The sequence below is a fragment of the Suncus etruscus genome, chromosome 6 (genome assembly GCF_024139225.1).
Source record: "Suncus etruscus isolate mSunEtr1 chromosome 6, mSunEtr1.pri.cur, whole genome shotgun sequence".
Lineage (NCBI taxonomy): Eukaryota > Metazoa > Chordata > Mammalia > Eulipotyphla > Soricidae > Suncus > Suncus etruscus.
The window spans coordinates 80,870,665-80,895,105 of NC_064853.1; the positions used below are offsets into that span (position 1 = coordinate 80,870,665).

Genomic DNA, 24,441 nt, shown 5'->3' on the forward strand with positions numbered 1-24,441 from the left:
CATTGTGAGGTGAAACGAGAGGACGCTCCACATCCTGACTTCAATGTAGGATATGCAGATTCCAGGATCTTTAATGCAGAAACATGATACCAACAACAGAGACTGTGTGAAAAGTAAAAGTGTGTTGGCACTACAATGTCTTGGGTTGGATGATCTAGCTTGCCTGGAGCCTAGAGTTGGTCTTATGTCAGGAAAATTCAGGAGTAGGGTCTCTTTGTATTTAGGCCAAGGTTATTCTTTTCCATGCCCCTCATATTTTGGTGGGCCTATGCAAACAACAATTGCCACTCTAACCCCGTTTTTACTGTGCTCCTTTGACTCTAATCCTTAAAAAAAAAACACTTAAAATTTGAGGTTAACTTAAGCTAATAGGCATGTACATGAAAATGTAAAAAAATACTATGCCTCTAATGGTTAAGGAGTTACGTAAGTTTTATGGCTTCAGATTGCCTTGTGTGCTGTTAAGAAATATTATAATGTGTTACAATCTGGGGGCTTGAGGGACAAAGTAATTGTACATGATTCTGTTTTATTTATCTTTTTTTTTTTTTTTTTGGTTTTTGGGCCACACCCGTTTGACGCTCAGGGGTTACTCCTGGCTATGTGCTCAGAAATCGCCCCTGGCTTGGGGGGACCATATGGGACGCCAGGGGATCGAACCGAGGTCCTTCCTTGGCTAGCGCTTGCAAGGCAGACACCTTACCTCCAGCGCCACCTACCCGACCCCTGTTTTATTTATCTTAATGTTCTTTGGCTGAAAGTTCAAAGTTAAGATATCAGCAAGGGGACTTCTTCTGAGAATTATGTTATGGGTGATTGTCCTTCCACTGTAACTTTACCTTGTCCTCTTTCTTTGCATCTTTGTTCTCATAATTAAAAATAAAAAATGAAAAAAAAAAGAAAAAAAAAAAGAACCAAATCAGCTGAGGGCCAAACCAAGAGTACAGCAGATAGGATGTTTGCCTTGCACGAGCCAACTTGGATTTGATCCTGGTACTCCATATATTCAGGAGTGAGCCCTGAGCAGAGTCAGGGGAAAACCCAGAGAATCACTAGGTGTGGCCCCAAAACAAGAGAAACAAAACAACACACAATAAAAGAGACAAACAAAAGAACCAAATACAAGCCAGAGTACAGTGGTAAGACACTTGTCTTGCATGCACCTTAACCAGGTTAGATACCTGAAAACACACAAAGCACTCCAGTACAGTACCATGAGTAATCACAAAGGGCAGACATGGGAGTAAGTCCTAACATCACTGGGTGTGGTCCCCAAACCAAAACCCAACAAAAATACAAAACCCAATCAGAATTATCTCACTCACCCCATGTGTATACACTATATTTGTAGTATGTGAATTTTGAAATTCTGAATGTACCTTACACTTTGGGGACCCTTGTGAAGTCAGAGGGAGAAAGGGAAGAATCAAAAGACAATGATTACAAAATATGTGCTACAACATGGACATGCACAGGGAACTCTTGGTGCCAAGATAGAGTATTGTTTAAATAAACAAGATTGAGCAACAAACTAAATTGGCAAGAAAGAGCTCCCCAAGGAAGGGAAGTATCTAAGCAGAGTCTGGCAGCACAGAGAAAGAACAGAGACACAGAAGCTTGTATCAACTACAGCAGTGTTTACTAACTTCAGGGAACCCAAGTAGAGTAGATTGAGGGGAGGAGTTCGGAATAAAAGTTTTAAAAAGCCAGAGACATACTTCAAGGAGCTGAGCACACACTGCATGCAGAAAGACCAGTTTTGATCCCCAGGACCACTTGATGTCCAACCTCAGGCAGGAGTGACAGCACCAAGTCAGGAGTAGGGCCTGAACACTGCTGAATATAACATCTCCTCACAATATAAAATAAATAAATAAAATACAGACTTGAAAATTAGGGAGAGGTGAGGTGGATGAGGCTAGAGGAATATGCAAAGGAGTTTTATTTTAGCCAGACTTAGACTTATAACATTTTAACTTATAAAACTAAAGGATTATTTTGTCAACAAAAGGAGAGTTTAATTTAATTGATATTTTTTGGTCATGCCAGGGTTTAAAACTATGGCTTTGTACATGCAAACCCTGAACTACATTTATTATCACCTTAAGTTAAAAGATTTTAATGTGAATTATTAAAAGCTCAGAAGTATCATCAAATGTAAGTTACAAGTACTAAACTCAGTTTTCCATGAATAAAGACCTTTCCATTAATATGGAGATTCTAGGCTGTGGGTCACTTGTCTTTTCATTTATTTAATTAGAAATGAGTCATTAAATTCATAACTTAATAAATGTATTGGTTGGCTTAATTTTACTTAGAATTATAGGAGAAATAATTGGTACAATTAATAGCATTTCATTAATTCATTAAAAATTAGACATTTATAAATATTGATCCTGACTAATAAATGCCAGTTTTAATCAAAGTAGAAAAAAATACAGTAGCTCTTTGAAAGAATAGCAAAATGACTAAAATTTTATGACAGTTATATTAATCTATGATATAACTTGGTATTATCTTGGTATAATGACATAAAAATTGAATAGAATAAACTATAAGGACTAATTTTGGTCAAAGGTGCTGAGACCATTAAGTGGGCTCTAAATAATATTTAAACAAATTGTTTTGTAACTAGATACCTAATTGCAAATAGATTTAAGTGAGCCCCTACATCATTGCATATACAAAATTAGTTCAAAAGTCAAAGTCTAAATAAATGTAAGAGATTACAATTTGTGACACAAAGTCACAAATAAGTCCTGAGTACTACCAGATGTGGTAACCAAATTTAAAAATAACATTTTTAAAAGCTGATATAGAAATGGCCAAGAAGCATCTGAATAGATGGCAATATTATAAGCTATCAAGAAAGTGAAAATCAAAACCATAAGATATCACTTGATATTACTAGCATGACTACAATACAACAAAAATGACAGAAGTGCCTACCTTGAACACAGCTTACTTGTATGGTGCTTGCCTTGCAAACAGCTGAAACTTTTGGGTCTCTCACCACACATATGGTCCCCAGGACTGCCAGCAATGATCTGAGTGCAGAGCTAGGAGTAAGCCAGGAGTATAGCTGGATGTTGCCTCACCACCACCCCCCAAAAATCAAATTGAACAATAAAATGAAAAACCACCACCCAAAAGATAATAACAGTATTACTGTGGATGTGAAAAAAATTAAGATTTCATACATGTTTGTTCAGAATAAACAACAATGCAGCAAACAGTATGGAAGTTCCTCAGTTGCTTAAACATAATGGCATAAGATTACCTGAAAGTCTCATTCATATTTTTTTTTCTTAGAGTGTTTTGGGGGAATTTCCAGAAGTATTTAGGGTTTACTCCTGGCTCTGTGTTCACAATTGACAGTGCTCGCTTAAGGGAGCCTATGTGGAGTTGGATTTGAGCTGGAATTGGCCATATACAAGGCAAGCACCTAACACCCTGTCTTCCTACTCAAATTTCCATTGTTAACTATCTAGTCATAAGAAGTTAAAAAAAAAAAAAAGAAAGACAGCTACTTAAGCACCTATATAGACATTAACAGTAGCACTATACATAATAGCCAAGTAATGGAAACAATATAAACACCCATAAAAAAATAACATCAACTAACATTTGATGTATCCATACAATAAAATATTATTTGGCAATAAAATAAACTTAATATTGATATTACAATACATAAGAACTTTGAAAACATTATGCTAAAAGAAACCATTTACAAAGAACCGCATATTATGTGACTATATGAAACACACAGAACAAAACCTGCAGAAATAGAACATTAAAATGGTAACAACAAGGATGGAGTGGGACAGTTGTTGAAGAAAAAAGAAGTAATTGCTCAGGATATTATATTTAGACTTTTATATGACATACATGACAGATTAATCATGCTGACAACACACAAGAGGTTACAGAAAAACAATGCCCCCCATTTCATTAAATTCAACGAAAGCAATTCTGACCATGTGTTGTCTTTAATTTTTTAGCAGCAGGTTTCTTAGCCCTAATGATTAAGAGTCATTAGTGGGTCTGAGCCCATTGAAATGTTATATACCACTGAAGCCCCTCAAAGTTTATTCAGCCTAATTCTAAGTTTTATAAGGAGACAGAGAAAAAAATCTTAATACATTATGAAAAGGGAAGAAGTATGAAGAAGTTTCCTTGTGAGAGGACTGCCTATAGATTCTGTATTTGTCATTAAAAAGTATTCCACTGGGGTAGCATAGTACAGGGTTAAAGTGCTTACCCTGCATGCACCCAACCCTCATTTGAGCCTCTATACCACAATGACCCCAAGTATTGCCATGTGTTTGCAGCCTTAGAAGCCTCTGAGCATCACTGGGGAGGCCTGGGTGATCAGTGGCACCTCAGAGACCAAGCAGCAAAACCTGGCATTGAACTGCTGGTTTGGCTGGTTGAGAATTGCTGAGAAGGGCCTTCCTGAGCATCACTTGGGAGGCTCCCAAATGAAAAGGGGGGGGGGAGAGAGAGAGAGGAGAGAGAGAGAGAGAGAGGAGAGAGAGAGGAGAGAGAGAGAGAGAGAGAGAGAGAGAGAGAAGAGAGGAGAGAGGAGAGAGGAGAGAAGAGAGAGAGGAGAGAGAAAACAAGTAAGAATAAAATTATTTTTGTAAGTGTTTTAAAAAATAAGGTTAAACTTACACAATGTAGAGCCTTATAAAAATGTCCAAAGTTCCCATTACTTTGAAGGAAAATCCAGAAGCTGTTCTATTTTCAGATAGATCTCATAAAGAAAGATTTGCTAAGTGTTTCAAGAATGTTTTCTATTTTAAAAAAACCTTTACAAGTTCTTTTTTTTTAATGAATAATGAGAATTTCTTTTTTCCCAGGGGAATAATTTCTACTTCAGTGACTCTAAGAATATACAGGGTTAAAACAGTGTAAAATAGATTTTCTCACAGTTGAGAGAGAGCAAAATACTGCAAATAGGAAACCAGACAGCTAAAAGGTCAAAACACTACACTTCCAGGTCAGACTTCTGGTTGCAATTAAGTAAAATTCCAACAAATATCTGTAAGGAAATCATATTTTTGGAGTCTCATTTCAGACCTTGAAGCTTATTTTATTGCAAAAACTTTCATATGTAGATGCAAACTAATTTATAGAATTCATTATATACACACCAAAACACACAAATATGTGCAGTTGTGTGGTAATGCATGCCAACCTATGACCCCAGAATTGTCCTTTGACTTTGACCTCAAAATTGAAACTAGCATTTTTTTAGGTATTCACTTATTTTTAATGTCTAAAATTACATGAAGCTAATTGTTTTCTTGATATAGACATGTATAATTTTCTCAATATATTTCACAAAACAAGTTAAACCAAATGTCCTGTTAGGTTACATGATTAATGACCAAATAGTAAAAATAAAATTGAATCTAAATGGAGTTTATGTAAGTAATAAAATAAATAGTAAGAGTACATAAGTAATTATTTGATGTCTCTGCTTAACACCCTGAGAATAGCACAAGAATTTGTAATACTTCATTCAGAAATCAAATTCCAATTAAAGATATTGTAAATTCTTACCATGCCAAAGGGAATAGATATTTCTTGCTAAACTTATAGAAGTTATTACAAGACAATGTTTAGATTACTGACAAATGAATTGGTAAGGAAAAACAGTAAGTACAAAAGTATAATTTTAGCTTTCCTACTTTTACTGTTTTAATCATCTTTTGGGTTAAAGTCTCCTAATTCTCATGACGTCTCCTAATTCTCACGACATTTAGTTAGCAACTCTCAATCTCAAAGCACTAAACTACAGTGCTCTCCTTTATAAGGCCTTTTCAGTTGTCCTGAAAATCAAAGGATTCTTTCATACAGCTATTTAATCAATTAGATAACTAGTATCTATTTGCTCTGTCAAGTTTCCTGGTGTTTATTAATTTTAGTTATGTGAAACTCAATGATTGAATTTTAAATGTTGACATTGTGGACTTTTTGATTTGTGTAAATAAAAAAAATTTAAAGGAAGCAAACAGATTGGTAAATGTGATAGAGACTCCTCAAACATTAGGACATGGAATTCCCAAGAAAGAAGCAGGACATGCCAAGGTAAATAATTTTTATTATACACCGTCATCCCACACATTAAAAATTACATGCAAGCCCTAGGAGAAAATTGTGAGTAGAATTGAGGGAAGATCTTTCCTCATTAGTATATGTCAAGTATAGTAGTTTTGGCAACTTTGAAGACTATATATATGAAAAAGGCTAAAGGAAAATACAATCTTATAGGTTTTTCACTATCTCTTTGTGTTATCTACTCCCCACTCCAACACACATATGTATACAGACACACACACAGAGGCAGCCAAACAGCAAGTATCAGAGAATACATATTCCCAACTTGCTAGAAATTTCCAGTGCTTTAAATAAACACTGGTTCCCACTCCTTTCCATCCAGTTACTGCCTTTCAATGTCAGGACAAACTATCAGAGCACCAGAAAAAAGGAATTTTTCCTAAACCTAATTATCAGTGTGACTTTCCATGACTTCTCCCACTGTTCCTAGTAAGTAGGAGTGATGCCAGTTCTACCTGGCCAGATAATGAGATTTGCTTTTGTAATATCTCATCATCAGTACTCATAATATTGGTAAAAATGGTTCTTAATTTAGACAAAGAAAACAACAGAATATGAGAAGATGAGATCAAAAGAAAAGATGAGAGAGGAGGAGGAGGAAAAGGACAAAGAGAGTATCCAGAGAGCAATGTTCTTACATGTGGCTGACCCAGGTTCAATCCCTGGCATGGCATATGGTTCCTGAACCCCTCCAAGTGACCACTGGGCAAAGAGCCCTGCACACAAATAGCTATGATCCCAAAACCAAAGAGAGAGAGAGAGATAGAGAGAAAAAAGCAGAGGTGAGGAGAGGTGAGGGAAGGGTTAGGAAAGTGAAAAGAGGAAAAATAAAAAGGGAGAAGAGTGGAGAGAGAACGAGGGACAGATCTGGCATTCCAGTTTATGATAACAAAGATCTTTCGAGAATCTAAGAATCCCAAGGAATTTAGTAAAATTTTTAACTTCTCCTTTGAAAATATGCAGAAATAGTAGCAGAAAGTCCAGATGTAATTGTAAATGTGCAGACTCACAAGAAATACTGGAGTTGCATCACTCCAACAGAATTGGTACTGTAATTTGAAACAATGCAATGGCAATATGGCTTTTGTTTTAAGATGGGAAAATCATTGTCATTTTGATATACCAGAGAGAAGAAGGTAAAGTCATGGTGGGAGATAAAATAGTAGCTTACTCAGGCCAGCAGATCAATCATAAAAGTTTATACCAATAATGAACTGCCTTATAGGAGGTTCAAGTTGAAATTTTGAAATTTGACCATCTCTTAGTATGATAAAAGGAATCCTTGTCATTTAAGAGTGTGTGTGTGTGTGTGTGTGTGTGTTATAATTTCTTAAAAAATTTAAAAGTGAACAAAAAACCCATCATTGCAATTCTGGCCATAACTTTAACATGTGACTGTACCCAGTGGAAATGGTGACCTTAAAAGGTTAGGGATTTTGTTTTCATTTCACTTTTTATAATAACTGGCTCATGAAGTGTCCCTCCATAATCTTTGAGAACACAAAACATCTTGTGGTGTCATTGCTGCTCTAGCACACTCTAGGTACAAAGTACAAAACTTTAAGTTTAAAAAAATTGCCCATTACTGGAAAAATAATCTTTGCTGAAACTTTGCTGTGGCCCATTCAACAGAGAGCTTTAGAGGCACTTGCTTTCATTATTGTCCTTTTAAGCTTCTCATGTGTGGATGAAAGCCGAGAAAATGTTTTGATTGAGTACATTATGGGAAGAAATGTAAATAATAGCCAAGGCTATTTAAACACATGTGTAAAAAGAAAACACATGTTTCCAGTATGCCTTAGGACAGATCTCGGGAAATCTATTCCTCTTCGTAAAAGGTTGTGAATAAGAAAAAACAATGTCTAAAATATTAAGCGTATTTACCAGAGCAGCAGATAATTGGAAATGTGTTGTGCTGTTTTAATGTTTATAAAACCATATGAACGCTCCATCTGACAATGCAAGTCAGAGAACTTCTCCATTGCAAATCTTGTTTGGTTCCTGGTGTGGTGAACAAGACAGAAGCAAATACTAGCCCTCCATAGTAATTGCAGATGCTCATCAGAAGTAGCCATTGACATCATTAGTATTTATCAGGATCTACGTTTTCTCAGAGTTGACATTTATGCGATGAACACTATTTCTGCTATTGTTACTGTCAGTTACATGTACAAAAGTAATATTCATGTGTAAGAAAGAGATGTTCACTAGGACTGAAATAATAGTACAGTGGGTAGGGTGGGTGATCTTAAATGCAGTTGACTAGGGTTCAATTCTGGCACCACATGTGCCCCTGAGCCCGCCAGGTGTAATTCCTGAGTTCAAAGTCAGGAGGAAGCAATGGAAACAGCCCTCTGCACTGTTAGGTGTGGCACCAAAACAAAACCGCCCCCTAAAAATATTTAAGAAAAGACATTCACGTGTCAGGGTGTTGTTTTCAGTTAAATTTGTATCACCCTCTCTCAAAATGACACAGCTTGCATGCATGAAGGTCTAGGCTCAAAAGAAAAAGTTTGTCATGTCCTAACTTTATTTGAAGGAGAAGGTCCTGTTTTCAATGTGTTGCAAAAATAAAATACAAACAAAAGGAAGAGTACACACACAAACTGGCACTGTGGGGAGGCTGCAGAGAAGAGGTCCTAATCAAGCCTATGTCGGATGAGCAGAGAGGAAGCTTTCTTTGGCAGGTAGCATACAGCAGGCTTTGTAAAAAGGAGAGGCACATTTCTCAGACTGGGGGAAGAATAGGAAGAACTTGCTTGTTCTGGCAATCCTGTCTTTTTCTTCTCTTGTTGGGTGAACACCCACTGATTTCCTAACATGGTGGTAATGTGCCCCTCGGCAGAATACTGCGTGGGTGTCAATGAAGAGGAAACTTGCTAATTTGGCCCTGAACACTCACAGAAGATACCTCTGATGCCACAAAAGAACGAGCAGATGGTTACACATTTTGGCCCAAGATTTAAGCTAAAATTTTTAGAGGAGTGTTCAGCTTAGAAGAAAAGCCAAAAAAGAAAGCCACTGCAGAGAGAAACCGCAGTACCCAAGAAAATTCAATTTATTTTATGGCATTTTCCAAAAGACTGGTTTTCTTAGATGTTCACTTAAAAAATGTTATGCAGAATGGAATAATAGGCAGAAAAAAATTTACTTCTCTACCATTATAAAAATGTAGCGAACCTCTAATATTTAGACAATACACTGAGGTAAGTGCTTGGAGCTAGACTAGATGACTAGCTCTGTTTCAGATCTCATTTCTCCCTTGCCATCAGAGAATAGGGACAGAGAATCTAAAGCAAAGATCCCACATGGGAGTTCAAGCAGAACACTGCTCCTGGCTTCCACATGGTTAATTTAAAGGCGGTTTTGTTTTCATGATTACAAGAAAATTTTATTAAAGGAGAAAACACACAAGAGCACATCATTGTCCTTCATTGTTGTCTTTGGGGTACTAAAGCCGTGAAAACAAGTCAGATATCAGACGGATGCAATCTTGCTTCCTCAGGCCTTATTAGCTCAGGGATCTTGTAAATTGCTAGAATCCTAGGGTTAGTTCTTATCTTGGGGTTAGAAATGCTGGCTAGTGATTCTGGCCTGGGGGATCTGTCCTGGAAATGAGGTACAAGGCTGGCACTTACCAGTTTGAAGCTTAGTCATGGGCAACTTATAAGGATTACAATGCTAAAGTTCTTTTAGGATGGGTGGAACAGGAAGAGTAGTATGCTCAGTCTCTAGTTGCCTAAGAAACAGAAGATAGTGTAGCCTAGTCTTTCACTGGCACAGAATGGAGCTCTGCCTTTTGAAAGCCTAACAAGAAAAATGTGGCAATTTTTAACTCCCAGGCGACTTTCATGTCTGCTTTTTGTAGAAGGAACTAGAGATGTTGCAACCGAAACATGCTACAATGTCTAGGCAAGTAGACACAGGACTTGTGTGTGGAAGGCAAAGATGAGTGGCTTTAGTGCTGCTACTGTCCAGAGTGGACCAGGTCCGTTAAACAGAAACGGACAACTCCCTGGGAGAGAATATAAAGAATCCAATGAATCTAATGAGACTTCTATGAAGATATACCTGAACACAAGTCTGGAGTATAACCCTTTGCACAATCAAAGAGTGGGGAGGAGGGGGCAGTGGAGAAATGCTTTACCCAGAGATTTTTCTTGGAAGGAGCAACCTTAAGGTGATGGACGTCTTTGAGAGAGGCTGTGAGTTGCTGAGAGGATGAAGACAACAATGGTGTCTGGTAGACCACCAATATTCAAGAGTGGGTGAGTGACTGGTACTAAAATTTGCGGTCAACTAAAACTGACCACTGGTCAGACACATGATTCACTACAGAAATATGGTTCAGGAGCAATCTTAGTTTGAGTCCAGTCAGCGGCTTGACACAGAAAACTCTGAGGCTTATTGATGAACTGAATATGTCTGTAACAAAACTATACTAAGGCGTGACTCAAACAATTCCCTGGTTGAGTATTGAATTGTGCCTCTCCAAATTTCTTGTTTCCAAATATTTAAGTTTAAATACCTTGCATTCCTAAGAATGTGATGCCTTTGAATAGAGGCTATTTAAAAAGGCAATTCAGTTAAAATGAGGTTATTTGGTGCCCACATAAGAGAAAAGAAGGATAAAAGTAGACAGAGTGAAAATCATGTGAAGATAATTAAATAATGTGAAGATAACATGGGATTCAAGCACAAGCAAGGTAAGAAGACTCTGCTTTGTTGCTTTGTATCTTATTGTGGGCTACAACAGCAGTACTCAGGGTTTTTTGTTATATTTTGTTTTGGGGCCACACCTGGCAGTACTCAGGGGTTACTTCTGGCTCTGTGCTCAGAAATTTGCCCTGGCAGATTTAGGGACCATATGGGATGATGGGGATCGAAACCTGTTTGGCCATGTGCAAGGCAAATGGTCTCTCCCATGTTCTGTCACTCTGGCCCCAGTACTTAGGGGTTTTACTCTTGATGCTGTGCTCAGGAATAACTCTTGGAGGTACTCAAGGGACCATATGCATCCTGGGGATTGAAGTAGGCTCAATTGCATGCATAAAAGTGCCTTAATCCCTACACTATCTCTCTGTCTAGAAGAGATCTCTTAAGAAATCCTACCAGCACCTTGGATCTTTGAATTCCATGACTTCCATCTTTTAGATATGTAAGAATGTAATTTACAGCCTATGATAATTTATTATGATAGCTCTAGCAAATTAATACCCTTTATAATATAAACAAAATTCTACATCTGGAGAACAGTACTTAGTCAATGTAATCGGAAGGAGAATTACAACCTCTCATCTGTTCTTTAAGTTAGAACAAATTCTTAGGCCCTTCTTTCCTTGAACAATATTCATGCAGTAACTCAGCAAGTATAAGCCATAAATCTTAAACTTAGCATTTATAGCCTACTACTACGAGAGAGGGAAATATTGACAGCTTTAGTTTGACTGGCCAATAGATCTGATAAATAAGGTCAATTCTTGGGATTCTGAATTGTTAATATGACCCACTAAAGACTGAAAAATAGAACTGTATTCACAAAGGGTCTAGCAAATCTATGAAGCTGATTTTTTTAGCTTCTGAACATTTATGTGGGATAGATTTATCCTGTAATTGGTGGCATTTACACTTGTCACAATTGGGTGATAGGAGTAATAAAGGGTCACAGGAAGTTTCTGGGTTTCCTGTTCCCAATAAAAAGTGTCAGTTAAAAGCAATATTTATCCCTAGGTAATAAGACTATTTCACCATCAAGAACTTGAAACAGACAATCAATCTCAAGAGTAAAACAGTGCAACTCCTCTACCAGGCTCCAAAAGAAAATAATGGCTGCTGATACTTCCCAGGTAATCTTGCTCCTGGCTGTTACCACTTAGGACTTCTCACAAAAGGGGTGGTGGTGGGGCAGATTCCCTTTTCTGTATGAGCTACAGCAGCCAGATGTGATCCCTTACACCCTACGACAGGAACAGGCCAGATCCACAACTTAACCTTATTAACAAACAATCAAATTTGTTTCAAATCTATAAATTCTGTTTTAATATTTTGACACCTAGTATCAGCCCAGTAGTCTCATAGAAAATCTGATGGGAAAGTTCCATAGGAATCTACCAAGCTCAGGGAGCCTAAAAAGTAACATTGAAAAAGGCTCAACTGGCACTAACCACAGCCCAGTAAATTCTTAGACACTAATTTTAGTAACAACATGGAGAAATTACAATCATTTTAAATTGACCTTTGTTGATCTTACTTTTGATCATTCCATTTGCCTTTGTATTGCAAGAAGTAATGTGATGTGAATTTGTGCCTACATGGATGTACTCTATGGTGGTTAGTGGGAAATTGGGGACACTGGTAAAGGGAGGTCATACTGGTGCTTGGTGTTTGTACATTTAATGTCTGAAATGAACAACTAGATAAATCAGTGTCATAATAAAAAATAGGGGAAAAATACTTGAAGTAGACAAGAAATTATTTTCATGTAATTTTCCTATTTGGCTTGCCTGTTTGGCCTAAGAAGACAAATGACTTAAAGAATAATGGCAGGCTAAATTAGGTTTAATTAAGCAGGATTTTTTCTAAAGTAGTAACTCAACTGGGGCACTATTCTACTGAGTATCAAACAACCCAGTTCTAAAATCCAGTGAGCAGAGAATATACAAACAAGTTTCTTTCTTTATTCTCACCCCTGCAACCTGTGACATCCACACTTTTCTCTAGACATTGATCTGTATGCTATTTTATATTAAAATGTCAGAAATACAATGTTGCTGTACACACAGATTGCCAGATCAACATTTCTCTACCACAGACTCCAGGTTCCTTCACATCCACCTACCTCTCCCTCACTAAGCAAATTAAGTACTTGGGCCTATTATCATTGGCCACTGTTTATTCTCTTACTAGGTATTTTTTTAAACTCTACAAATGAGTAAAATAATTTAGTATTTGACCTTTAACTCACTTGACTCTGTATGATACACTCCATATCTACCCAAGCAGCAGTGAACTGCAGTATTTGGTATTTACTTTTTATTGATAAATTCCATTGTGTATATACCACAAATTCCTTTTCCATTCATCTGCTCTTATCCATTCATCAGCACTTGGGTTGTTTTCAGATCTTGGCTATTATGAAGAGACCTGCAATAAAATTGTTATAAAAATGTCTTTTCAAATTGATGTTTCTGTACTCTTGGGCTATATGGCAAGGAGTGGATTAGCTGGGTCATATGGGAGTTTTCGTTTCAATTTTCAGAAGTCTCCATACTGTTTTCTATCCCCATTCATTGTGGGTGAGGTTACTTTTCACCATATCCCACCACCACTGGTTGATCACCAAATAAAAAAAATATTTAAGGGCTTGTGAGGTGGCACTAGAGGTAAGGTGTCTGCCTTGCAAGTGCTAGCCAAGGAAGGACCACAGTTTGATCCCCAGCATCCCATATGGTCCCCCCAAGCCAAGGGCAATTTCTGAACACTTATCCAGGAATAACCCCTGAGCATCAAACGGGTGTGGCCCCAAAAACCAAAAAAAAAATTTTTTTAAATACCTTGGTTAACAAGATTGTTCATAATACAATTTTATCCCTACAGATAAAGTTGTTCATGATTAAATTACAGTCATACAATGTACAATAATCTTTACCTGTGTGCATTTCTCGCCATCAATGTCCCCAGTTTCCCTCCCACTATCCCTCCCCCACCTGTTTCTGGGGTAGGCACTTTACTTCACTTTCTTTTTCTTCTTTTTTTTTACAGTGTGGTTTGCACTAATGTTAATGAAGGGGTACCATGAGTGACACTTTATTCCCTTGCAGCACCTAGTTCTTTTCTAGAGTGATCAGTTCCAACAATCACTTTCATAGTAGACCCTTCTTTACTCTAATTGCACTCTCTGCTCTTTGTGGAAAGCTTCCTACCATGGTCCCATTAATCCTCATCTCTATCGCCTCTAGATATCATCCCCACATGTCTTTTATTTTCCTTATATCCCACAAATAAGTAAAATTATTCTATGTTTATCCCTCTCACTCTGACTCATTTCACTCATAATCTTCATGTATAAGCAAATTTCATGATTTGATTTTACTAACAGTTGCATCGATTTCCATTGTGTAGTTGTACCACATTTCTTTAGCCTCTCATCTGTTGTCAGATGAGTTGCTAATCTGGGTTGCTTCCAGATTCTGGCTATTGTAAATAGCACTGCAATGAACACAAGGAGTGCAGAGGGCATTTTTGTCTTGTTTTTGTGTTCCTGGGGTATATCCCTAGGAGTGGTATCACTGGATCATAAGGAAGCTCAATTTTCTGTTTTGTTGTTGTTGTTGTTGTTGTTGCTGTTGTTGTTTTTTGAGGAATATACCTATTGTTTTAGAGAAAGGCTGGACTAGATATCATTCCCACTAGCAGTGATCACCAACTTTTGAATTTACAGAATCATTAATGTATCTTATTACTATTTTGATTTGCATTTCTCTAGTAAGTGATGTGAATGGGTCTAGAAGGAGGCATTAAGCTACAGCATGTGGTCAATCTGAGTTCAATCCCCAGCATCCCATAAAGTCCCCTGAGCACTGCCAGGAAACCATATTACTGAGTACAGACAGGATGCTTGGAATCAAATCTGACTTGGGTACATTTAAGGGAAACATCCTACTTGTACTATTGTTGCGGCTCCATGTTTATCTGTCTATTAATTATCTACAGAAACTCAGAAGACTTTTTGTAAGAGAAACTCCAACAGAAATCAGGAAGAAGTTCTTAGAGTGATCTGGAGAAGATGGCTTACTCCATGGATGAAGCATGTTCATGAGTGATAATAGTCTCTGTCTTCCACTGCCAAACCATCTGTTCAAAAGATTCATGTACCATGTGTCCATCAGTGACAAGACATTACACTGAGCTCAACAACAGAAAGTTAACCTAGTAAAGTTGAACCTTGCCAAATCCCTAATTTCCCAGTAACAGAAATTAACCTGAGCTTTTCCACCAACTTTTCATGTTATAGAGATTTAGACTTGTCTCACCACAGAGGATGTATATTTTAATTAAAATCAATCCTATTCAGAATTTGGGTATAGATGTTACACCTGCCATTTTCTGTCAATTACATTACAGTACTTCTGACCAAGACCCTCATTTTTACAACAGAGGGCAGCAGGTTCATAAAATGTAGGGGCCCTACTTCAAAATCTAGCAGGACTTGAATATAGCTGGCCTTACACAATGCTGAAAAGGTCTACTAAGAATTCAGTTATTATACAAATTGTAAGGCAGGGCCCACAGGACTGGTAAATTCTTAAAATACATGTTACATGCTGTGAACAGCAGAACAATCTGTTCCTTTGGCCAAAAACATTGGTTCCTGAACCAGGAAGTGGAAGTAGGAAATGATCACCTCAGCAACTTTATTTTTCATAACCATGACTTAGTTGCTTTAGTACTTAATTAAAGGAAGACAAAGACAGAGAGGATACCAATGATCCAATCTGAGAGAGTGAGTTCAAAGAGCCATGGACCTATTTTAGGCTCCTTATGACACTAGACAAACATAAAAATTTGGCCTGCCACTTGGCAAAAATTAAAAACATTGGTAACACCCAACATTTGGCAAGATTAGGGGAAAATATTAATGAGGTACAATGGACAAGAATTGGCAGTGTAACTTTTTAAAAAAACTTTTCTTACAAAACTAAATTTTTCTGAATTTATTGGAATAACATTTGAGATGCCTTTTAAAAGATGACACTATTGCCAAATGTCTATACTACACTGTGTGATGATTGAGTGTATGACTACTCTGTTGTTCCTTTGTATAACTTGATTAGAAAATGGTCTCAGTCATTTGTTCTATTTTTATAAAGAAAAATCAAAACAATATTTTACTAGAGTAATTAACTAAGTTAGCAACTTCGAGATCATCTCTCCCAGTACATTATCAGTAACCAGATATGAAATGGGAAACGGGAAAAGGTAAGATACTCAATGCATATGGAGAGATGCAAAATCAATATATACAAAAACATAAAGCATGCATATTCATTACAATAATCAATATAGTAACAGCTCTTTCTATTTTCAGGAAATGAGATATAGAACCAAATACTAAAGCAGCAATAACTAAGACCTTGTAGTTAAGTTCTAAAATCACATTCTGGCTCATGTTTGCAAGCCTAGGGACCACCACCACCACCCCAGATTTTGTACTATGACATTCTATCTCATCCATAGGCCAAGGATTGACCTGGTCATATATCTGTCTAACCTCTGAACTTCACACCATGTGGACATGAAAACATTTCTTATACTGGGGGAATGTGTGTGGGATGTGGCACTCCTATTTTTCAGGTAGTATCGTTTTAAACCCCAGTTAACTCAATAAAATTACTAGTTGACAGTTTTCTGAATATGCTCAAATCACACTGCATGGTAAGCAAAATAAACTGAATAGAAGATGTATTATTAGTAGCTTTCTGGTACATACAACTCAACAGATCAGTTCTCAAGTAACTGTGAATCTAAACCCCCAACATTAACACCCAAAAATTTGAAATACAATGGGGAAACTAAGAAACCCAGATCATAGGGAAAGAAACCTAGCAAGTCTACAAGCCCATTAATATGTTTGAATCTGGTCAATAAATATAAAATCATTCACTGCACTGGCAACAGAAATAAGAAAGAACTTGCCAACAAAAGTAAGCAATCACTAGATGAGAACTTCAACCAACTCAAAGAGGAACATATATACAGTATAAGAAATTCTAGAAAAATGGAACTGAAGGAGCTAAAAGTACACCCTAGAAAGCCTTAGTAGCAGAATCTAACAGAAGGAGACCCTTTTAGACAAACATGAATAGACAAACAGAGGGATTATCTTGGGCATCATAGGGTATTAAGTGACATCTCTGGCCGCTACTCACTAAATGATGGCAGCTCTTGTCATATAAAATGTCTGCCTTCATATGACAACTCAAACTGCCTGTTGGTATTATCAAGTTCTGCAGGGGCAACATTAACATCTGAAACAGACTAATATATATGAATGTATTTTAAAAAGCAGAGAGTCCAGAATCAAGTCAATACTAATGAGAAAACCCAACTGAAGGAATACTCATGAAATTTAAAAAAAAAAATCTGTCATACAAGTTATAGTTTCTTCAGGAATGCTTTGTTTTCTACCTTAAAGTACATTTTCTACCATGAAAAATACTTCACTGTACTAATATGACATTCATAATCAGACCCAATGGCCATCTTTACGAAGCACACATTTTTTTAAATGCAATCATTAATTTATTTTGTTAACTTTTTATTTTGACCAAAGTGGATTACAAGACTTTCACAGTAATATTTTAGGTACATAGAGATATTGAATCAGGGGCATTCCCACCACCAATGCTGTCCTCCCTCCACCCCTGTTGCTAGCATATATCCCATATCCCCCTTCTTTACTCCCCGGGCTGCTACTATAAGTGGTCCCCTCTGTGTCTAGCATATTGTAGATTGGTTATCAATTCTGTTGTCATTGGCTTTGGATTTGGTGTCTAAGTCTGATCATTTTTTTATTTCTACTTAATGTTCATACAGTTTGTGAGGCAGAACAAGATGGTTCAAGTTATGTGGTTCTCTTTGAAGGAAAGAAAGAAAAATAAAACAAAAATGGGGCAAAAATCAAACAAGCAAAAAATGGGGAGTCCTTCTAGGGCTATAAATATCAATTTAAGAGAAGAAAGGGAAAAGGAAGAAAAACGTAACAACAATACTAAAAAAAAACTTTTAAAAATCAAACAAAAAAACTAGAAAAGCACCACAGCAATAAAGATAACAACCACACGATAACCACGGTCCTGAAATAAAAACAAAACAAAGCACACAAAAATACCACAGTAAAAAACAAGCAACAAACAACAATAATAACAAAACCAAAAAATTAATTTGTGCTTCTTTTTTTTTTTCTTGCACAGGCACAGTAAATATTGGGGACATTAGGAAGGGAATTCCCTTGGTCTAAGAATACAGGGTTTCTCTGTCCTTGAAGTATATTGTCATGAGAATAACTACAGGCTCTGTACATGTTCTTTTACTCTCCCTAGGTCCTTTTGTGGTATCTGGAAACTTTCCCCTCCATCATGGATAATAAAATCATGCCTCTGTAGCTAGAGATCTTGATATTTGCACAGGTCAAAGGATGGAGGCTAGGATGGAGTCTTTCTTTACGGTTCTAGGAGTTCTGTTTCATCATTGTTGTTTTAATCAGTCTTCTGTAGTTGGTGGTCTTGGTTTTTGCCCCAATCCTAGGATGAAGCATAGGATAGAGTCTTTCATTATGTTTCCAGAAGATCTGCTCAGTTGCAGTTGTCTCAGTCAGACCTCTGGAATAGAGATCTTGGTTGTTGTACAGATCATAGGCCAAGACCTAGACTAGGGTCTTTTTTTATTGGTCCCAGAATAAGTTCTGCCCAGTCATGGTTGTCACAGTCAGTCTTTTGTAGATATCGAACTTGGCTTTTGTACAAAAGGTGGGAGGTGCCACTGTATTGTAAAGTGTATGAGTTCTTATCTCTAGTAGATAAGAGCTTGTTTCTGTACATAAAATTCCCTATTTTTAGTATAGAAATGGTGCTATATTATATTGCTGGTGCATTTGGGGATGAGAGTGTCAGGCTTCAATATCTCTGTGCCCTGGTTTTGACCTGAGCTATTATCCCAGGCAAGACTTTTTCTTGTATGTTTTTGTATCAAGCAGAACCAAAACAGGTGGAGTTAAGGAAGGAAACAGAAACAAGACAAAATATACATATATATATATATATATATATATATATATATATATATATATATATATATATACTCACATATGTAAAGGAAAAATAAATAAAAATAAGTTTAAAAAATATTAAGGGAACAAAGTGATGCAGGAGACTACCTTACATTTGGGGATAAACAGGTTAAGAGGTAGTATTATATAGGTCTTACACTTATAAAGGAAATATATGATGAAGCACAAATTTTATCTAAACATTAAAGGATGCTGAGCCTACCTTTTAAGGATAAGGGACTGGATCTTGTAAATTCTGCATTTGATGTCTTGTGTTGTTTACAAACTTCTTGGATCAATGGTTTCTTTTAAGAGTAAACAAACCTCCTAAAACAGAAATTAAAAAAAATACATGCAACTTTCTAATTCAATACATTGCCCCAAAGTCAACGCTGTGCATATTAAAAAAGTCAACATTGGATATTTCATTTTCTTGCTTTTTTTTTTTCACCATGAATGCTGAAAGAACTCTCTATATGCTCATGGCTAACACTACTGATTTAAAATTGTTACTGAGATTTTCTTAAAACTATGTTGGTTCATTCTGTGACCCAAAAAAATTTATTTTCTTTGCTTCAGTTTTTTTATATATTTTCAAAAGGAAGTAAAAAATACATACTTAACTGCTTTGTCTTGCATGCAACTGACCTGGTTTGATTCCACATACCAGAACACTGCCAGGAGTGATCCCTAAGGGATCTCTCTGAGTAGTGATCTCTGAGTACTTTCAGCTATGACAAAAAAATAAAGAAGCAGACACTTCATGTAAAATTTAGGATGTGGAATCATTAGGCAAGGGTGTTAATCATATACATTTCAATCCTTATTGTGATTTACTAAGAGAATCTCAATCTCAATGTTGACTAGCAGGAAGGGCCCCAGCAGAGTTCTCTGTGCCAAGGCAGGAGCTGTGGAAGAAACCCACTAAGTTAAAGGAGCTGTCCTTGATTTCAGTAAAAACGGATCATAAAGCTGCCCAGCTTTTCTGATTTGCTCAAGAAGAATTAGAAACAATGGCTTTTATTTTAAAATTTCCCATTTTTCAAACTTTGTTCACAATTTAAAAAAAATCTAAACAATACCATTTAGTAGTTTCTAGCCTTAGGCTTACAAACTTACAAATATAAAGGGAGAGGGAGAGGGAGAGGGAGAGAGGGAGAGGAGAGAGAGAGAGAGAGAGAGAGAGAGAGAGAGAGAGAGAGAGAGAGAGAGAGCGAGAGCGAGAGAGAGAGGCAGCTGAATTTCTCTTAACTGAAAAACAGTAATCTAATTTTCTTCCACATTCTTGCTGATGATACTGTATATGCCCCATTTGCTTTTGGGAAAACTACACTATATGCACCTCATCAGGAAGAAAATAATTTAATTGTTTGCATTTCTCTAAAGTAGATTAGTATTTATTAGGAAAGAGAAACACATGGTTTTAATTCCGTGTTAGCATACCATACCTCTAGTTAAGTTCTGGAGCTCTCTCTTGTTTTATTCAATAAATGCTTTACAAAAAGAAAAATGAAACTTTAATAGTCCTACCTGACACCATTTAACTATACCAACAGAAAAAAACAGAAGCTGATATAGGGAAAGGGTAAAAATGTACCTAAATCAATATTTCTTAACTTGGACTAAGAACTGAGATGTGTAAAAACTAATAATTCTAGTTCAATTCCAAGGACTCCAGAGATGCTGAGGTCACCTAAAATGTGTTTCCCGGCCTCCTTAAAATGACATTTCGAGGATAAGTTAAAATGAAAAAAGTTTTTAAGTTTCTTCAAAGGGTCAAGATAAAGCAACTTAATTATAATTGCAAATTCATTCACACTTCAAGTGGTTTAAGGTTCTTGATTTAGTTCAAGAATAAGTTTCTGGATAAAATACAAACTCTGGCCTCTTCTCTTTTGTTCTCATTTTTCAGACAAAAGATATAGTGCCTTCTGGAATAGTTGAGTGTTTTTGGCATTGTTCACACAACAGAAAGGCAGCCTGGCTTCATACTGTTGTTTGAACAATTAAAGAATTTTACTTCACATGTAGGGTTCAACCATGACTGAGCTAGAAAATATGCGAAAGACATCCATGGAAACAAAGATTGTTAAAATTTGGCCATAAATGCCCTATAAGGTTAGAACTAAAAATAGATGGGACAAAAATAAAACAAAGACTCCAACACACAAAATTTCTCCCTATAGTTACTATGCTTTCCTTCCCTTAGTGAGGTTTGACAGATGAAACGCCGATCATGTGCAAAACAGTCGAGACAACCAGGGGTCCTCAAACTTTTTAAACAGGGAGCCAGTTCACTGTCCTTCAGACTGTTGGAGGGCCAGATTATAGTAAAAACAAAAATTATGAACAAATTTCTATGCACACTGCATATATCTTATTTAGAAGTGAAGAAACAAAATGGGAATAAATACAATATGTGGCCCACAGGCTGTAGTTTGAGGACCATTGGCGCTACCCCAAACTTTAGCAAAGTGCTCTTCATACGAGGTACAAAGCAAGAAAAGACAAATTACAGGTGAACTGGAGGACAGATAAAAAGATCAAGTTAAAATGCAAGATTTTAACTGTTTACATATAAAAACTATTTGTGCTGGACTAAAAATAAAATGTCATAAATATAATTATATCCTTTTTTTCTAAAAAGAGATCAGGAATTTTAAAGAGTTTTCACTTTGTAGGTGACTTAAAATGCTATCAAACTGATAGCTCATGAAATCATGCAATGAACTAAGGACAAAATTTAAGGAACAAGATCAAGGATCATAAGTTAAACTGGTATTTTCTCAAGTTATTTTTTTTCCTTTTATTCACATACATAGACACAAGACACACACACATACATCCATACAATTTAGCAGTAGTTTTGTTTTTGGCTGTTGTTGTTATTGCTGGTTTTGGGGTCACACCCTGTGTGTCTGGGAATTATGACTACCTCTGAAATTGGGGAACCCTGAGGTTCCAGGCACTCAACCCAGGTCTCCAGTATGCAAAGTATGCTCAGCCTTCCAGATGAATTTTCAATGCAGATTAACTTGTTTTGAAATAAAAATCAATATCATCAGCTCTACCAGTGAGGAAAGATCAGCTTGATGATGGCTGCCATGGCTGTCACTGAACTTGCCCCCATTTGCACCAGGCATATTTGCTAAGTCATGCCCGCTGCCCAGACACAGGTATGAGGCAGAGCAATGCAGCTGTGTGTGGCACCATACAAAAATCTAGTCTCATGCTTTGGCTAGAAGATGACTCACATACTTTTAGCTTTATTTCATTTATTTATTCATTTATTTATTGTGTGTTTTTGAGCCACACCCAGCAGCACTCAGGGATTACTCCTGGCTCTGCACTCAAAAATTACTCCTGGTGGGTTCAGGGAATCATACAGATGCTGGAAATCGAACCATGGTTGGCTGCATGTAAGCCTTAAGCCTTTCAACTTAACTGGTTCTTGGCAAAGCTGACTACCTAACAATAAAAAGACTGAAAGCTGCAGTGACAAAACAGGGAAAGCATATGGAAGAAAATCAGATCCTGAAAAGCCTACTATAGAAATCTGTCAGTTTAAATCAAGTCAGAAGTCTTTAAGGTGAGGTATGCTTGAAGAGTCATTTATCATTTTGAGAAAATGATAGTGTGTTGGATCATGGGGACATGGAAGTAAGTCATAGCCTGGAAGTAGATAATGGTGAATATTTATACAGTTTATTAAATATTAAGCCTTGAAAATACACCTTAGTTTAAAGCCTATCATATGGAATACTTACAGCTTCAGATCACTAAATATTATTATTGCTATTATAATCATCATCATTTTGTTTGGGGAGCCATAACTGGCTATATTTAGAGCTCAATCTTGGCTCCTGGTGGGGCTTAGAGGACCATAAGGGGTTGTGAGGATCAAACCTGGATTGGGAACAAGCAAGGTTAGATTCCCTACTGACTACTATCTCCCTAGGTCCTGTTCTTTACAAAATTATAAATTAAAAGTCTACATTATAATTATAAAGCAAAGTTAGCCATTACCTACCAGCTGAAATGCATGATGCTTTATCTTTCTTGTGGGGAAGACTTTTCCCCTAATTATTTACAAAAAGCTAGTTTTAAAAGAGTTAGTTATGCAAAGATTTGCCACTTTCACTACTTCATAAACTTTATTTTTATCTCAAACTCTAAACAGCTCTTGTGATCAGCAAATGGCATGAGAACAGGAAGTGCTATCACATTCTGAACATTATGGAAAAGCCAGGCCATGTTTTCCCCACTCTCTAAAAATCAGGGATCTGATGAAGGAAAAAAGCACAGGACAAGAATGAAATGTGTCTTCACACCAACAGCTCTGTGGGTTTGTGGAAGTGATGTGCAGAGGTAACTGGCCCCACAGCCTCTGAGAACTCCTACACTTCCAGGAAGGGCTAAGGCCCTTTGAGATCAACCACTGTACATCTAAGCAAATGGCTCTGGCTTTAAGAACTGCCTGCAGTAAAACAAAGGAACACGATCCAACAGTTTTGGACTTGCTGTCAAAGACTCCTCCTAATAAAAGGATGCTAGAAGATAAAAGTACAAAAGAGGAAGGCTTCAGACAGGTGGGAAAGATAACCCTGTAGGAACCCTCACACCTGCTGCAGGTGCTCAGTCTCTTCTTTCGAACCAGGGGTATTAAAATGCCTGCTCACTTGGAATAGTACTTTAACTTCTTTTAAGACAGAACATTTCTTATCCCCAAAGAGGTAAGAAATTTGAGGTTTAAGTCCTAGAGAAGTGTATGAAATATATGAATGTGTATATTTTTGAAGGGGGGGAGCAGGCATATGGCTGTCACTGGCATGAAATGACTGTTTTTCAAGAACTAAATATCACTCACTAATTTTCACCCATTAATGAAAATGAAAGCTTAAAAGCAGTTTTCATTTCTTCTAGCAGTACCTACTTGCAATTAACTAGCTAAAAAATTTTATATTCAGAAAATAGAACAGGGGTTAAGGTGCTTTCTTTGCTTGCAGCCTTGCAGCCTAACCTGGTTGGAATACAGCACTGCATATGTCCCTAGAGTGATCCCTGAGCACAGAATCTTGAGCAGAGGAAAAAAAATAATTAAAAGGTTTATGATACCTCTTTCTTCTGTTCAGAAAACCAGCTGGTCTCTTTGCTTGGATCTTGCAACAATATATGAAGATCCACCAGGACAGCAAAATTCCCACACTGAAAGATATTAATGGTAGAGTTGGTGCATGCCCAGCAAACAATGAGAGAAAATCATACAAATTCCTACACAATGACTCATGGTAGAATGGTAATAGAGTTCACGACTTTTCAGAAATGTTAATACAGGGCATGGCTCCACGGCATAAACTACAACTTTCTGCAGGTTTCACTTTCTGAAAGAAATTCTAAGAAAAAATACAATTTTAATCTGGATTAACAAACAATTCCCTATCTTCACCACATTTTATTTTAGTTTTTGTTTGGGGGCTACATCTGGC

General features: G+C 36.8%; 1 protein-coding gene across 1 annotated transcript in view; it reads right to left on the reverse strand.

Annotated features, from left to right (window-relative positions):
* Window positions 1–24,441, reverse strand: part of SLX4IP (SLX4 interacting protein) — a 247,744-nt gene that overhangs the window by 60,421 nt on the left and 162,882 nt on the right. Inside the window, 3 exon segments of the mRNA XM_049775594.1 lie at window positions 19,179–19,246; window positions 19,248–19,282; window positions 24,071–24,160. Coding sequence (XP_049631551.1) covers window positions 19,179–19,246; window positions 19,248–19,282; window positions 24,071–24,160 — 193 coding nt within the window.